Source organism: Chrysochloris asiatica, unplaced genomic scaffold (genome assembly GCF_000296735.1).
Source record: "Chrysochloris asiatica unplaced genomic scaffold, ChrAsi1.0 scaffold00019, whole genome shotgun sequence".
NCBI classification, from domain to species: domain Eukaryota; kingdom Metazoa; phylum Chordata; class Mammalia; order Afrosoricida; family Chrysochloridae; genus Chrysochloris; species Chrysochloris asiatica.
The window spans coordinates 29,505,637-29,524,441 of NW_006408537.1; the positions used below are offsets into that span (position 1 = coordinate 29,505,637).

At 36.0% G+C, this 18,805-nt stretch overlaps 1 protein-coding gene across 1 annotated transcript in view; it reads right to left on the bottom strand.

Annotated features, from left to right (window-relative positions):
- Positions 1-18,805, bottom strand: part of COL12A1 (collagen, type XII, alpha 1) — a 138,434-nt gene that overhangs the window by 108,002 nt on the left and 11,627 nt on the right. Inside the window, exons 5-13 of the mRNA XM_006835792.1 lie at positions 12,948-13,085; positions 9,461-9,604; positions 8,473-8,532; positions 5,566-5,829; positions 5,229-5,393; positions 4,395-4,568; positions 2,709-2,999; positions 1,760-2,362; positions 404-676 (exon numbers count right to left, since the gene is read on the bottom strand). Of these exons, the coding sequence (XP_006835855.1) occupies positions 404-676; positions 1,760-2,362; positions 2,709-2,999; positions 4,395-4,568; positions 5,229-5,393; positions 5,566-5,829; positions 8,473-8,532; positions 9,461-9,604; positions 12,948-13,085 (2,112 nt within the window). The remainder of the gene's footprint in view (positions 1-403; positions 677-1,759; positions 2,363-2,708; positions 3,000-4,394; positions 4,569-5,228; positions 5,394-5,565; positions 5,830-8,472; positions 8,533-9,460; positions 9,605-12,947; positions 13,086-18,805) is intronic.

An 18,805-nucleotide genomic window follows, 5' to 3' on the forward strand; every position in this document is an offset into this window, starting at 1 on the left:
AAGCTCCGCTGAAACCTGTCCAATGTGGGTGACTCTGCTGATATATCAAATACCACTGACGTAGCTTCTAACATCACAGCTAAGGTCATTTCAAAACTATTTAAAGCATGGCAGCACTGAAATGGGGGATAAGCAACATTTCATTGAGTCTGTTCCATAATTAGTAATAGTTCTTTGCATCTTCTGACCTCAAATTCATCAAAATACAGTATCTTTTTTTTTTTTTAACTTAGTGAAAAATTTTCTCATGTAGAAAGATATATGAATAGCTATGTTTTAAAGGTGGCAAATATCACAAAAGTATTCATAATTCTGAACTTTGTGCTGTTGGTTATTTCAAATTATAACAGTGTTCTACAATAAATTGCTAGTTTTGGGAAACAGTGGCAAAAACCTGTCATACCTTCTGCAGTGGTCTCCTCTCCAGTTAAGGGGACACTGAAGCCATCCTCATACTCTGCAGTCACATTGACCAAGTATAGGGTCTCTGGCTTCAGGTTGCTGAGAACCACACTAGTGCTTGATGCTGGCTCTACCACCGTAACCTCATCATCCCCAGCTGCTTCCTTGTAGGTGATGTGGTAGGAAAAAGCATTTTCTCCAGCAGGAGACCACTTAGTTTTGAAACTGTGAGAAGTCACCTCAGAGAAGCTAAGATCTTTTGGAGGCACATAAGCTGTTAAAAGAAAAAAAGAGGAAAGATATTGGTTAAAATAAAACTAAAGTAGAATTAATGATTACATGTTTCTGACATGGTTTGTATACATTTGAGGCCTGGTCATTGAGGCCACTGTGCTGAGTCAGTAGACTCCACATGACTGTTGAGAGGAGGCCTCTCACTGTCCTACAGAAAGTTTAGATCATTTGGCCTTGGCCATCCATCAAACTCAAATAAACTACTTAAATGACTGACAGAAATTGAGATTCTTAACACAAAGAAACAATACAATGACTTTAACCAAAATTAGAGCATTTAAAGAGTAACAGAGTTAAGAGAACCATCAAAGTTTTCCCATCCATCACATGATTTGGATATTAACCTTTGATGGTAAGACATTTTAAGGTAATAATGGAATTTTTTTCTAAGAAAACTAAGCACAGATTAAATTGTAGGAAGAGACAATGTTTAAGACCCATGCATTGGACTCAGAAGACATATAATCAAAATAGAACCACAGAGAGTGGGAAGTTACTAACAAAACAAAGGGGTTCATATAAATGCCAAATGAGTGAAAGTGATAGTGTCATCGCACTTGAACACTAAGGAATACTTGATGGAAGGGAGGGAAACCTTTACATGGCCCTTGACAAATAAGAGTTTGGAACAAATGAAGAAAATTTCAGATGTGGGAAATGATCCCCAGAGATGGTCCAGGGACAGGAATGCATACAGACAATTCAAAGGTCTTACTTAGTCATGTTGATTCCCAGGACTTAGCTGAGTGTCCATACAAATGGTTGTTGAGTTGAATATGACAAATAGGCATGATAAACTCAACCCTGCTTGAGGATCTAGGATCAGAAACCTCTCATGACTCTTAAGGGTTCACAGTTTGTTCATAAATAAATGATAGATACTCAGGACAGAGCCAAGTCAACTAGTTTAATAGTTTTCAACAGCATAGGAACGTTACTTTTTCCTGTACTTACTTTTGATAAGAAATTGAAGGAACATATTATCTGGAGGGTTTTTTTTAACAACAACAAAAAAGGGCTTGTTCATGAAGAGATCATTTTTAACTCTACAAAGTCTACTTACCTTTTTTCTTTATAGCTGCCAATTCTTGTTCAATTCTAAGGCAGATAGACTGTGTGAGTTCAAAAGATATCCTCTGAAAAGCATCAAAATCTTCCACTGTAAACACATGGGTATCCGGAGGAGGAGAGGCAATAGCTTCTAATTCAGAGCGAACAGCATCCTTCACACCAACTGCAAAGATCTCAACATCTGAATTCCTCAGTTTTATGGCAGGATCTCTGAATGCATCTGACGATTTCCCATCGGTGATAAGAATCATGACCTTTGGTACATTGCTTCTTGAACCCTTGCTAGGCACAAATATTTTCTCTCTGACATAAGTCATTGCTTTACCAGTGTTTGTAGATCCTCCTCTGTAGGGGAAAGTGTTTATTGCTTCAATTATATCTTCAACTTTGGTGAATTTTTTTAAAGTAAACTCTGTATGAGGATCCCGACTGTACTGGACAAGACTTATCTGTACCCTATTTGGTGAAATCTCAAAACTTTTCGCGAGAACTTCCAAAAAGGCTCTAACTTTGACAAAGTTGGCAATCCCAATGCTATAAGAACCATCAACCAAAAACACAATATCAGCCTTTATATCCACACCACGTGAGCATTCTGTAAGAGAAAGAAAACCCATTGGTATTCAATAAATATAAGTTTATTATTAGAATATTGATATCTAGTTTGCTTAGTGGATTCCTGGTGTGGTGCTATAGAATAAGCACTGTACTATTAACTACAAGGTCGGTGGTTCAAACCCACCAACTATTCCTAGGAAACCCTATACAAGGTCACTATTAGTAGGAACCAACTAGATGGCACTTAACAACAAGTTTTCTTATTAAACATGTTTCTTCAGAAAAAATAAATTATTCAAAATGTTTTATTTAAAACTAAGTCTGAGGCATACTGTTTAATGGACTTTAAATATTCTAAATCCATTGACACAATATTAACTTACCCACTTGAACTTTCATTGGCTGAGTCTTCTCCATTATGGAAATAGGCTCACTGGTTGTCAATCCCTTCATGGCAGAAACACTGATCTGGTATTCTGTGTCTGCTATGAGGTCTCGTACATTAAGGGTAGTCGTCTGAGGCCCTACGCTCAGAGCATGCTGTCTGCTTCCTGTGGTCATAGGTGTAAGGAGAACTTTATAGCCAGTCACTGGGCTAGGAGATGGATTCCAGCTTAGCTTAATGTATTTTGAGGAGACTTCCATGGCAATCAAATTTGAAGGAGGCTCAATAACTAAAACAAATAACAGTGATTAAAAGCAATGAGACGCAATCCTATTATTTAGGTCTTTAAGTGTGTACCTTCATCAAACCAAAAATTATCCAATCCTGATAATAATAATCAAGCACTAGATAATCAGGTACTGGATTTTGGTTTGATGGGTATAGGTGGATTTTGTACCGGAGAGGGTTGGGCAGTTATTCTTGATACATTCAATATTAGTTGGGGATCTGGGAAGTTTAGGGAAAGAGAAAGTCTTTGAAAGAAACTAAGATGCTGATGTCTAATTCTTATCTGGAGCAAGGTTTTCTATTCTGGTTATGGATATTTCATTCATTGCCTTTATTCTCAAGCACAAACGTAGACACTCAAGAAATACACATTATATCATTGACTGGCTCAATTCTTTAGAAAGTTGTTCTCCTTTAATAATACCATTAGACACTGAGAGGAAAGCAACAGAGGTCTATACTGATATATACACAATCCTGCAATAATGATGCTCTATGAGTAGATGCATGGATAGTCATGCAGGCTAAATGGGCATGGGAGGACAATGGCAGTATACCCATGAAGATACATAGGTTTGACAGAAGATATTTGTACAAGTGTTTTTCCCTTTGCTATCCATTAACGTAGTGGAGCATACAGGGGGCAGAAGTTGTGAAAACTTCTTAGATACAGCAAAGCATCTTAAGGAGATAAGTCACTGGGTCTGGAGGCTCAGGACCAGGGTTTCAGAGGGCACCTGGGTCAACTGGCATAAAGTAATCCACAAAGACTATGTTCTCCATCTTACTTTGGTGAGTATCAACTAGGGTCTTAAGCTTGTGAGTGACAATGTAAGGTGCCATAGTGGTCTCCTGTCCAGAAGAAAGAAGAGTGAAAAAAATTGAAGACATATGGAAACAATTAGTCTAATGAACTAATGGACCACATGAACATCAGTCTGAAAGAGATCACATTAGAAGGTGCCCAGTCAGTAGAAACAGTGTTGTTATTATTTTAAGTTATAGAGTTCTAAAACATGTCTTCCCCATCTGCTAATCTCTATACCAGAGTGCAAACAAGCAGGAGAATGGCATGATTATGGATAGGCACTAAACGTACACAAAAGAGTCTTGAAGAAAGGAGAAAATAAAAACCTGGCCAAAAATATTTTAAAGAACTTTTTAATGATTTAAGTATGTTAGTAAATGTTCTGCTGGGGGCAGGGAGAAGGGACAAATATTATCTACAAATTGAGCTATTGGAAAGCAATACAAATGGAGTATTCAATTGGACAATCATGGAAGATAGGTCTGAGTAAATGTGAGGGTCAGTAGGCCACCTGTAAAGCTGTAAGTGCTATCAAATAATAGAAAAGGCAAATAGTTGGGAGACACATAACACAGAAAACAAACTCACCTTCTTCTCCACTAACCAATTCACCAAGTTGTTCGTCGACACCTGAGCACACCTGGGAGATGATTTCATTCTGAATATCCACAATTGCATCAAAGTTAGCCACATTGAAAACGTGGTTCAGTGAGGGTGTGGAGGCAATCTGTTTGAGTTCTTTTGCATCTGCAGCTTTAATGCCTTAAAAACAAAAATGCAAGGCATATTGAAAAGAAAAGTGTGCAGACTTGGAGAAATTCTTTGTTTTCTCAGCCTTTCATAAGTGAAGACATTTCCAAATCCATATTAAGTCATGAAACCAGGATTGCCTTTCTTCATAACTAATGCACAACTGTTCAGATGACAAAGGCATTTTATAATTTCACATAAAGTGGCCAGCCAAAGAGGAAACCAAATGGTTAGTAAAACAGAGTTAGTAGACTCTCATCCTAACCATGCCACCATCTGTCTCTGCCATCTGTCAAGATAATACTTTTTCCTTCCAGAGTCCTGAATGCACTGGACTCCTCTGAATTCTTCAAGTGTTACAAAACATAGGAAACACATTTGAAAAACATTTAATGATAATACAAGGAGGATCTTTATTAAAATCACTGGCCCAACATTCTTTGTAAAGTAAAGAACTGGTAAATAATGTGAATTCCACCTCACTTAATGCATATGCTAAGGCAGTTATGTGAGGAAAATAAATTTAAAAACCCCTTTTATTTAAAAATGAGTTGGCTGAATATCACACTATAAAATGCAATAAACACTTGAGTAATTAAACCTTTGTCTTCCTAAGCATTAAGAGCATTAATGCAATTCTAAATTGAAAGTAACGAACCAGACGTAACATACCCAAAGAGAAAACTTCAACCCCAATATTGCGAAGTGCTCTTGCTGGAATTTCCACTTCATCCTGGGATTTACCATCCGTAATAATAATTGCCACTTTAGGAAAGCCAACTCTTGCTCCAGCAGATTCCGTAAAAGTATTTTTAATTAAATAATCGATGGCATCCCCTGAAGTGAAAAGAACAAATAGTCATTTACTCTGTAGTACGTAATTTTGACGAAATAAAAAACTACGTGATTAACTTCAAAACTATTATGTGATAATTGTACTATGCTTAATTTCTTTCCCCAAAAAGATATTTATTTTGCTTTAAACAATAACAAAATTTGTAAAACATACCTGTCATTGTGTTACCACCTTTGTATGGGATTTTTTTAATTGCAGCAAGAAGTTCATCCCTTTGATAGTAGTGATTTAAGTTCAATTCAGTCCTGGTATCAGTGCTGTATTGGACCACTCCAACCCTTGTCTTCTCTTCCCCAATGTCAAAAGCTGACACAAGAGCAGCAATAAAGTCTAAAATGTACTTGAAATTATTTCTTCCCACACTCCATGAGCCATCCACGAGGAAAACTAAATCAGTCCAGGCACTGACAGAGCATTCTGAAACACATTAGATATAGTTTTAGATGATGCCACTAATAAAACTATCAATCATTAAGAAATACAAAGTAACATTACAAACACTAAAAAGAAGAGCTGCTTAAATTATTCTATTTCCTTACAGCACATTTCCCACTAGTTCTTCAGCCGCAGCTGACTACAAACTACGAGGAGGCTGCAAAAAGATCACGGAAAATAGAATTCAAAGAGAATAGAATCTTCCCACAAACTTTTTGAAGCCCATAGGGGTATATCTCCCATAAAGATTTACAGCCTCGGAAACCCAATGCAGGGTCGCTATGAGTTGGAACTAACTCCACGGCACATAACAACAAAAAACAAACGTTATGAAACTTTGTTGTTGTTGTTGTTGTTAAGTGTCGTCCGGTGGGTGTTGAGGCTTTAAATCTTCAAGGAAGCAGAAAACCTCATCTTTCTCCTAAGGAGCAACTGATAGGTTTGAACCATAGACCTTGTGCTTTGCAGTCCAGTACTTAGCGTGTGGAGCTACCACACTCCCCATTTATGCAACTGAAAGGCATTATGCTAGAAAAGATAAATAGATACACAATGCGCTCTCCAGGAGCATGTAATACAAGAATTCCACTTACAGCAACTAACAACAAGGACAATCACTCAAATAGTTTGTGTGGACTATATCCTCACTCTCTGCTTCCAGTAAAAATTATAAAAACACCTGGGATATATGCAAACAGAATGTAAACAAAGTATTTTCATTTCTTCGTATTTATCGATCAAAAATATCAAATGTCTGTTTCCCTATCTCTGCTTCTCTACTTTAATTTCTTTGATAAAGGAAAGAAAATTGATTCAAGGCCAATCCTGTCTTATCAACATAACAAAGCAACCCATTCCCAAAAAGGATTAAGACCCCAAGCGCAGAGTTAACTATTATATATTTTTGGGAAACACAATTTAGTCAGTCCATCACACTTATCTTTTATGATGGAAGTGGGGAGGGGGGTATTTTTCATGAAAAATCTGTGTTTGTGTGGCAATAGCAAGCAAATTGTCTGAAAATATTTTTGTCCTTGCAATCAGTTGTTGTTGTTGTTATGTGCCGTGGAGTCGGTTCCGACTCATCGCGACCCTGTACAGGGTTTCCAAGGCTGTAAATCTTTACAGGAGCAGAAAGCCTCATCTTTCTCCCACGGAACAGCTGGTAGTTTTGAACTGCTGACCTTGTGGTTCGCAGCCCGATTCGTAACCACTATGCCACCAGAGCTCCTTAAGAGGAAGGATTAGTAGTTAGAAAATATGTTCTTGGTGATAGAAACGATGCTGGAAATTGCATAAGAGAGTTTAGCAAGACCAATGACTTCTTCATTTCAAATACCATATGTGTGTACATATATATCTATACACATACACACATATGTACATTGTTGTTAGTGCCTAGTGCCGTTGTGTCGGTTCCAACCCATAAAGACCCCATACAGAGTTTCCAAGGAGCAGCTGGTGAGTTGGAACTGTCAACCTTGCATATCAAATGGCTTTGCTGTCTTGGCACATTAACCCACAGCGCCACACCATATGACTCTCTCTCTCTCTTTACATACATATATATATATATATCATTTGGCTAGGAATAGGAGGAATGCAACACTGGAAAATTTTGCAAACCAAATGCAGATTGCATGCCTAAATAATTTTTGTATTATTTTGTGTTTAACTGGCCTATTTAAGTCTACTGAAAAGTCAATATTTGGCATAATTCCTGGATTCAGCATAAGTATTGACAGTTTCACTATGGGTCAGAACCGACTCTACGGCACTTCACAACAAGAACAATTGACAGTTTGGGGAAAATATTGGTATTGTAATTGCATTCTATAAACTTCATTTCAGATTACTAGACCTCGGAAAGAATAAACAGTGATCTAGAAAGAAAAATAAAAAGGCTTTTATGTGTATAATATTTTTATTGTCATCCTTTGTCATAAACACAACTTTTATAAGGTGACAAAATTAGAAGTCAAAGAAAGCCCTCAAGGGTGCATCCCAGGAAGTCAGATAAAGTACTCTAAGACAAAAAGAAGCCAACAAATGTAAAACCTAATTTAAATAAAATTTATTTCATCTGATTAAAAATACACCAATGTATGAGAAATATAAAGACTCTAGAAAAGATTTTAACTCTATTCAACGAAGGCCATGAAAAATCCCCTAGAGATGAGGACACATAGACTTAGAAATATATCTTTATGGCAACTGAATTGCTTCCAACACTAAATGAGGGCAGCTCTGTCATGTTCCAGCCTTCATATTCCTCACACACCCTAAGGCCACCACATACTTCAATCATTGTGCCTTTGAGAAAAGAACTGTGTCCAACTTTGTTTACCACCTACCATCAAAGTTCTGCAGGAAAGTTTGGATGCACATTAAACTCAAAACACTCCCAGTAAAAAAAATATTTAGTAAATAATGAAAAATTGGCTAGAATGTCAGAGCTTAGATATTGTAAGTGTTTAGCTTACATCATCTATAGTTCTTCTAGATGCATTGTATAGATATTAATACAGGAATAAGATCAATCTCTGTACCAATTTGGAACATCTCTTAGATGCTACCTTTATGACACCTACAAATTCAAGCAAAAATAGTAAGGGACACACTCACTTTGTATCTCTGTTTTTCCAGGTTTCTTCTCCCCTGGCTTCCTTGGACCACCTGTTTGAACTGAAAACAAAACTTAATAAATACAATAGGAAATGGAACAAAACATACTTCCTAAAAGAATAACTGTAACACCATTGCTTTTCAAATGTATGGTTCATTACTATACATTGTCAGAGAATATTATTTTGATCAGTGAATTCTGCCAAATAAATAAATAAATTATTTTAGTGAGATTTCAATGTTACTTCAAAAACACTAGCATTATTGTTCTGTAAAATGTAATATTTTTAACAATTTGCATTCATAATCCTGCTGTTTCAAGAGATAGTGGTGGTGGTGGTTATGTGCCGTGGAGTCGGTTCCGACTCATAGCGACCCTGTACAGGGTTTCTGAGGCTGTAAATCTTTACGGGAGCAGAAAGCCTCATCTTTCTCCCGTGGAACAGCTGGTAGATTCGAATTGCTGACCTTACGGTTTGCAGCCCGAGTCATAACCATTACACTACCAGAGCTCCTTGCTTCAAGAGATTGTTGTTATTAAGTGCCGTCAAGTCGATTCCAACCCACAGCGACCCTGTATAGGGTTTCCAAGGTGCAGCTGGTGAGCTTGAACCACCAACCTTGCAGTTCAAACAACTTTGCAGTCTGGTGCATTAACCCACAGCGCTACACCAGAACTCCTACTTCAAGGGATAAGTGCTATAAATTAGGAATGAATTATTTCTATTCACTAGTAACTAAAAGCACAAGAAGAGGAGTTAGCGGTGGTATAAATTAACACTATGGATTATGCATTGGGCTGGTAACTGCAAGGTTAGTAGTTCAAATCCACCAATTCCTCCGTAGGATAAGAGTTACAGACTAGAAACTCTACAGAGGGTCGCGATGAGTTGGAACTGATTCAGTGGTATGCAACAACATATTAAATATGAAAATGAGAGAAATCTTCTAAAAATTATAAAAGTACTTGATATTTATATTTGCTTACTCGTTAGTTGTCCTATAACTGGTACACTTTCTTCTACTTCATCATATGAAGTTATTGTTACCACATACTCTACTTCAGGAATAAGGTCTGATAATAAAGTTTTAGTGGTACTTGGTGAAAGGGTAAATTCTTTAGTGGGTCCATCTGGAAAACAACACACAAAAACAGTTACAAGTATAACAAAACATTTTTTCTTCATAACACAGCTCAATAAAAAGTAATCCCCAGATGTACTCAAAATCTGAATATTGAATATGAATATACAGACATTTGTTTTTGTTTTCTTAATTTTCTTTTGTTGCTGTTGAGAATATACACAGCAAAACATACAACAGTTCCTACATGTACCTTTAGTTGTTGTTGTTATGTGCCATGGAGTCAGTTCTGACTCATAGCAACCCTGTAGAGGGTTTTGGGAGCAGAAAGCCTCATCTTTCTCCCACGGAGCAGCTAGCAGTTTTGAACTGCTGACCTTGTAGTTCGCAGCTTGATTCGTAACCACTACGCTACCAGAGCGCCTACCTTTAGTAGCACTGATTATATTCTTTGAGTTGCACAACCATTTCCACCATTCTTTTGTGAGTTTTTCCTGCCCCATTAACAAACTGACCCCTAAAATGTCTAGCTAAACTTGCAATATTCTGTTGTTGATTTGGACCAATATAGATAGTTCTTAAAAGAACATAATGTTCATAGTAGATTTTCTTTCTTTCTTTCTTTTTTTTTTACTAATTAATTGCTATACTACTGTTTAGTTTTAAGATGACTTCAGGGAATATATTTGGTTGAGGCTTAAAGATTATTTTAGGGCAACAGTTTCAAGGAATCATCTAACTTTCATAGCACTAGCAAGTCTGGAGTCCTTGAGAATTTGAAAGTTTCCTCTAGATTTCTGCGTTTTATATCAGGTTTCTTTGATCAAAACATTCAGTAATAATTGGTGCTGTTTTTAGGAGTCATTGAGTTGGTTCCAACTCATACTGACCTTATGCACAATAGAATGAAACACTGCCCAATACTGTGCCATCCTCTCATCTGTTACATTTCAGCTCATTGTTGTGCCAGTGTGTCAGTCCATCTCATTGGAGGTCTTCCTCTTTTTTGCTGAACCACCATTTTAACAAGCATGATATCATTCTCCAGGGACAAGTCCTTCATGATCACATGTCCAAATTACATACTTGCTTCTAAGGAACATTCTGGCTATACTTCTTCCAAGGAAGTCAGCATCCTTCAGTTCTTCTGGTCTCATGGCAAAGGAGGCGGTTGTCATGGAGGCAATTAGCAACACACTCCATATGTCCCCCTGACATTCCTGACTCTTTCTATTCATTCTTCCTATGCTCCAGGTAAATTGAAATCAATTGTGCCTTGGATGACCAATTTTTTAGACCCTAGGAGTCCTGCTGGCGCACTGTGGGTTAATGCGCCAGACTGCAATGCCATTTGAACTACAAGGTCAGCAGTTCAAGCTCACCAGCTGCTCCTCGGAAACCCTATACAGGCTTACTATGTGTCGGAATCAACTCCACGGCACTTGACAACAACAACAAGGCACTAGGCAAGAATTCAGAGATAAAAGAGAAGCACTAAAATTGTTACTAGGCCAATTAACTGGGATATGCCATTAAACCATGACCCAAAACCTCCAAACCAAGACACCAAATCCCATGAGATTTTTGGTTGAACATAAGCAGCCTTAGCAGCTGTTCTTTGTTTTTCCTTTTCTTTTTTGGTCATATTTGTATCCAAACATTTTTACTGACTCACAAAACAACTAAGAATTTGAATTCCAGAAATTTAATAAATGGATTTACCTTCTCTTAACTTGCTAAAATCATATTTAATATTTACTTAAAGCTTTAAGGGTTCCTCTAGATTAAATGTAAAGTAAAATATCAAAACAAAAATCTGTATTTTTGTTATTTTCATTGTGAAAACTAATGGTTGGTAATAAAATATTTATAAATGAGATACAAAGAAAGCAGAAAATTTTCACTTTAAATGGTGCATTGAAGGAGAACAGGAGAGAAGGAATGACATAAACTCAAGGAAAACAAACCTCTAGTGAGACATAATTTTTATGTAAGCAATCTGACTGTCATACTCACATGGATGCATTACTTTAAAGGGTAACCTTGGTGCTCTAAATTGACATAACTAGTAACAAACATTGGACAGTATAGTGTACTGAGTGTTTATATATTGGTACCTCATTGTTGGTACTCAGGTACCAACCATGTACCTCCTACTGATTATTTTAAGTCTAAGTTAGATCAGAAAACACAATAATTCCTAGATAATATTTTATTAATATTTTAACTCTTTATCTGCTAATATTTTTTACTCTGCTAAACTTTCCTCAAAATATATTTAAGAAAGATAATAAATATAAAAGAATTCTGAGAAATGTTTCTGGTTTATATGTGGAGCATTGGACAACCAGGGCCTCGGGGGATACCAAGTCGCCAAGGTTCTGCCAGATTGGGTGGTCTCAGTGGCAGTTTTCAGCGTATTGGGAGCCAGTAATCTCCAACATCCGGACACTGGATAAAGGATTTTTCTATTGTTGTTTTGCTTGGGAAGGAATACATTCACTAACTACAAATATATTTGGGGACAAAGAAATGTAAAATGAAAGATTAAACTCTTGACCTCCTTTTTAAAATTAATTTCCAGGTTTAATTTTATTAAAAAGTTTCTCAATTTCCCAATAAGTCAGCATTTAAAATCCTAGTGTTCTTACAGACTACAGAACATGTAAACATAGATCTGAAGATAAGTTCATTGACATCATCCATCTCTACCATCAGCCAAAAGTCAACACTTCTTCCTACCACTTGGCCAGCACCAGTAGGAAGATTATTTTCCAATTTCACGTATGAACTAAAAGTTAATCAACAGAGATTTAGTCTCCATATTTGGACAACATTATTAACAGTCAAAAGATAATTCTTGAGAACAACTAAAACAAGTTATTTTTCAAGTACTTGTGCCTAGGATTTACAGTCTGTGATTGCAAAGTAAATTTTTCTCTTTCATCACAGTAGCACACTATAATACCAGAAAAATGTTTGCTGAGTACTGAAATGTGTGATACTAGGCAAAGTGTACCAGCTCACTTCATCACTTGATACTTTACGTATCAGAAAGATTAAGTAATTCAAGAAGAATACCAAAAAGTGAGGATTCTATTTGATACTGTCAAATATTATATATAATACTCAGATTAGAATTCTTATTAGGTGTTTAAAAAGTCAATGTTCATTAAATATCAATCCATATTAATAAAGTTCAATATTATAAAAGTATAGTGAGTGCTGGGCTAGAAAACTGGAGACCTGGGTCTACCAAATAGTTAGTGATACTGATTAAATCCTTCAGACTCTAAATCTCAGCTTCCTCATGAAATGAGGGGTGAGGAAGAAAACAAATTTATATCGTCCTGATGAAATGTTTCCTAAACCCCTGTCATTTTGAAGCTTACCTGTTGTAGGGTCCACTGTTATCCTATAACCCACAATTGGATCAGCTGGTCTTGCCCATGACATATGAACAGTATTTTCATCTATAATTTTAAAATTCAAGTCTGAAGGTGGGTCAACTGCAAAAGAGATAGTTGATATTAGTTATATTTTCCAGCGTCACAAAATGATCATTAATAAAGAATGATGTTGAGCCAAGCTTACTAAAGTTGTCTTTGCATAAATTTGTTTCCAACAAATATAAGAGATATCTTGTTGGATAAGAATAAAATTAAAAGCTGACAAGATATGACAAAACATCAGAGTATACATATTATAGAAGACAGCACAAAACACTTTTGAGTCTTGAGTTGCTAGGTCATTCAAGAATGGCCAGCAAAATCAAGCATAATAGAAACATATTGGGATACAAAACATACAAGTACAATGATATCACATAATAATCACATATGCAAACAATTCACATAACAATTAAAGGAATTTCAATACATGCTGAGTGCATTTCCAACAAGCATGCCAAATCACAACCTGCTCACAACCACAGAAGTTAATTTAGAACATTGACAATACTCTTTTTCAATAACATTAAATGGGATCAATGATATTTTTAGTTCATTCTCTGCATTGTTGCTTTATATTGTGATTCGAGAAGTCTCAATGAGGGCAGAGATGAAGATCTGTTTTAATCAAGCAAGGAATAATGGGAAACTTAGCACTGTTATGTCTCACAAGGAAACATACATCTCAATGTATATTAACATCCATATAGACAAATATTCAAAATAAGGGATGCTGATATTTATAATTATATAAACAATGATACACAGAGGTTTATAAAACTAATATTCTGCCTGTTTACACCAACTTACTATATGTTTCCAAGGTGTAAACCAGCACTGTTCTTTTCCTTTGCAGCAGGTATACTCCATACTAGAAATGGCATTTTAAACTAAAATGCCAGTATGGTCCTTCACAAAACAATGGTTAATTAAGAAAAGACAACATCAATGTATATGTGTGGACATTTATTTGCAGATTTAAAGAAAACAGTGAAGAAGGATCAGCGATCTGAAGACATAATTGTGCATTAAAAATAACTTGAAGAAGTCAATGACAGAAATAACTGAAAAGTACAGAAAGGAATAGTTTACATACAAAACTGTATAGCATCATGCATGTGTCAATAAAATGTTGAGTCATTTTTAGTTTCCCACAATGAACAAAGCCTCCATGTACATTACACATAGACGTTTCAGAAATATTTTATAATGATATTCTCTCTACAATGTTCATGCCTTATCATGCAGCATTGTACTGACTCACTGTCGGTGCATTAAAAAGTACTAGTCTTGTAACAGGCCAACAAAGTAAGACAACTTTCAGTCATATCCTTCTTAAAATGTTTGAGTCTCAAAGTATTTGTGGTGAGTCAGAATTTTGCATCTGTTTTGAGAGATTACAATCTCTTTTAAGGTTTTTAGAAAGGTCAATTGAAATACAGTAGTAGTTTTGAGACATGAGTCATAGAATTTAACTTGGGTTAGAGATTTATGTAATATTAATAGCACATTTGAATAAAAATAAAATATTTGCTTAAATGAACTACTGCTTCCAACTGCAGGAAATGGCTTTTTATTTTTATATACTAGTGCTGGAATGAATGTTATTTTCTTACTATCCATACACAGGCAGTGAGATTAGACTATTAATTGACATGCATAGTTTAATAATTCAATATTTGCTGTCTGTAACCACTGCGAGGTTTAACTGTAATCATCACTTAATATAACAAGCATGCAACAGATGTTAATAGGAAAATGGGTATTAAGAATATCATTATAAAATATTGTCCCAGTAGCAATGGCTCAGGACAAATTTAATGCAAAGGCAGACACAACTGGCCTGAGCATGCTTAAAAAAAATCAGTACATGGAAAAACAGTACCACCAACCTTGGAAGAAATTGACCTGATGCAGCAGACATTAGGTTAAAACTGCTCAAGGGCAGCAGCAGCCCACCTTGTTGATTTCCAAATGAGCAGGATTCCAGATAAACTGAAAAATTGACTGTGGGGAAAAGTCTTTAACATTCAAATGATTTAAAGGTGTCTGTAGCTATTCATAAGTGGTACTTGGGAATAACAAACAGGAAAGAACTGGGACCAGCATGTGAACAAGAGCCCACTCCATTCTTCTTGCTGATTTTATTTCCCATACAATCTTTTAGGTTTGCCATTCTATTTACCTTTTTAAAATGTGTCATGGAAAAATATAATAGAGCAGGTATGAATGTCTGTGCCATGTCAACTTGAAGGAATACAAAATGATTTTATTAATTTTGAAAATCTTTTCATTTACCTAAAAATCATTTGCAACTGTCATTGCAACATCACAAGCAGTGTTGTGTGTTTTATTACACAATGGTGAGGTCAGACTATCTCAAATATTCTAATAGGAAATATCTCAGAATAGCTCAAATAGGAAATATCTACATTTAAAATATAATTGCAAAGAGTGATAACTGCATAGAATGAGAATCTGAAAGAAGAGATTAAAAACCAGCGGCCCAACAAGTCAATTGTAATTCACAGTGACTCCCATAAGACAAAGTAAAACTAACTGTCCCTTAAGGTTTCTAAGTCTGTAATCTTTAGGGGTCCTGGTGTGGCACTGAGGGTTAATGCACTGGACTGCAAGGTCAGTTTGAACTGCTAGGTTGGCGATTCAAGCTCACAGCTGCTCCTCCAAAACCCTAAACAGGGGCGCTATGAGTCCATACCGACTCAACCACACTTAACAACAACAACCTACCACATCTTTCTTCCATGGAGCCGCTGAGAAGTTTAAACCAGCCAAGCTCTTAACCACTATGTCACAAGGGCTCCTTCATATCAAGAGATCCATTGAGATGAAGCAAAGTATATGATTTGTTGAATGTAAAACTGATGATCTTGTCTATAGACCTTCACTCAGTTCACAATAAAAAGTTTTTTAGGAAAAGGACACTGAATTAAAAATACAAATTAATTAACAATCAGAAATATTTCTAAAATCAGAATGCTGATAAGAAAGGGAATCAATGTTTAAGTATACATGGTAGTGGTTATGTGCTGTGGAATTGGTTCCGACTCATAGCGACCCTGTACAGGGTTCCTGAGGCTGGAAGTCTTTACGGGAGCAGAAAACTTCATTTTTCTCCTGCAGAACAGCTGGTAGTTTCCAACTGCTGACAACTGGTAACTATTACGCTACCAGAGCTCCTTTCAAGTAGCTATGCTTCAATAAACTAAGCAAGAGATAAAGCAACACTGAGCCAACACTATTGAAACATCTGATGAAGTGGTAAGACCTATAGTCTTCTCTTTGTGGTAACACTGGAAGGAATACTACCTCAATAGTGGAAAACAGAGCTATGCAAACTACAGTGAGTTTATTATATTCAGTTGTTGCTGCTCTTAAGTGCCCTGGAGTTAGTTCTGACCCTGTATAGGGTTTCCAAAGCAGTAAATCTTTACAGGAGTAGAAAGTCTAACCTTTCTCTCTCTGAGTGCCTAGTGGACTTGAACCACCCACATTGTGGTTCGCAGTCCAGTGTTTACCCTACAGAGCCACAGTAGGCTAAACACTGTAGGATACGCACATTATATTCAAAAGACATTGATTTATAATATTTTCCACCCAAAATTAGTCAAAAAATTAACATTTCAGATAAGCAATAGATTATTTTGTATCTATATTTTAAATGCATTTTCTCATTCATGAGTTTGATTGTGGTTGTTGTTGTTAAATGCCATCGAGTCGGTTCCAACTCATAGTGACCCAGTATAGGGTTTCCGAGGAGCAAATGGTGAGTTTAAACCACCGACCTTGTGGTTCAAACCGACCTTTCATTCCAGAACTTATCCAACAGCGCCACACCACAACTCCAGTTATGATTATATTTCTCTGTTGTCAAAAAGAAGGAAGCACAGTGTAACCAAACTAGCCATAAATCAGTATCAGAAGATTTAGATCTTGTCTAAACTTTGATTTGTCCCTAAATAATTGCATTAGTTGAGCAAGTTTTTCCAGCCTCTCTTGCCCCTATTTTATCATTTGGAAATGAAAAAGATTGGAATAGATCATCTTTAAATGTTTTTCTAGTTTAAAATTTTTCATAACAAATTTGGTTATGTAGTTTACATAACATAAATTAGAGATATTATAATTATATATGAATTAGCCTTTTAACCTATACAGAAAAATGAAATCTCGTGGCTTCACCTCACTGATGAATTAGGAGTGTCCAACTGTTCACTATATACTATAAATCAGATCTATTAAAATAAAATAAAAATTTTCACAAAAGGAGCTCTGGTAGAATCATGGTTCATTTCTCAGCTGATAACCAAAAGTGTGGCAGTTGGACCCTCCGAGCAGTTTCTCTGGAGAAAGACTTGGCTTGCACTCTGGCCCTATAAAGGAAACTCTATGAGGCTATTCTACTCTGTCAAAAACTACAGAATAGCGACTAGAGGAACCTGAGATTTTGGCTTTTGACCACCTTTGTGGTTCCATTTTTCAGCCAAACAGTAGACAGGTTTATAGGGGGACTAGGAAATTATGTTTACCATGGACTGATTAATCATTCAAAATCAAAAGGGCAACATTTACCTCCAGGACAAAGTGGAGAAAGGATGGGAAGCTGGGTGGAATGGAAATAGGAACCACAGTCAAGAAGTGGAGTAACTGTTGATACACAGAGGGGATTGCAATCATTGAGATGAAACAAAGTGTCTGATTTGTTGTTTGTAAAACTGAGGATCTTCTCTGTAAACCTTCACTCAATTCACAATAAAACATTGTTTAATTTTTCCTATGAATATCTCATTTCACAAATTACAATGGCACCTAAGAACAGCAACAATTTTTCACAAAACATGTGTATTCATCTTAACTTCTTGATTAATTGAAAGGTTTGCATTTCTCAAAGACAAGCCATTAATCTTTAAATGCAAAGTAGTAAATTTTCTAAGCCACAATTAACATACTATGTGAGAGGTGAACAAAAAACAATTTGTACATTCCAAGTCATACACAGCACTATTCAGTGCTAAGGTCAATAGAGTCCATTCTATGACTAAAAATTACTAATAATGACAGCAAAAAAAATCATTTTATAGGACAAATATATGTTATGAAAATGCAGTTCCTGGAGAAAGTGGTCAGAAGGAAAGCCACAAAATGAAAGTGATGCTGCTATGAAAAAGAAACAAAAAAAGTGAAGGGAAACCCTTGTAAATCATTTCAAAAAGATATGGGAATTTCAACATACAACATTTATGCTATGTTATACCTACAGCCTTGAAATAAAAAGTCAAACGCAATGTTATGATCAAATTAGAGAATAAATAGGGATGCAAGAGTGCAAGAATGAGTCATAAAAAGAAAGAAAATGAACTATGACTACTTTAGGACTAAGTTATCAATGGCATAGTAGGAAATAGGAATGCAATTTGAAATTTTTGAAATATTTCCCAAAGGAAATATTCTGAAGAAATAATTTCCAGCTCACTGTCCCAGAAATACCATAATCACAAATTTTGTTAGTTTTCCTGCTCTTTACTAACAAGCCATTACTAGGTACCTGGGCCCCCTTGTTATTGTTGCTAAATGCCATCAAGTTGGTTCCAACCCATAGAGACCCTGTATAAGGCTTCCAAGGCTTTTTAAATCTTTGAAGGAGCAGAAAACCTAAATAATATAATTGTGCTGTCCAATATGGGAGCCACCAACCATATCAAATACTATCCAGCACGTGAAATATTACCTACCAATCCTGATTAAGATGTACACCCAATTTTTGAAGTCTTCGTAAAAAA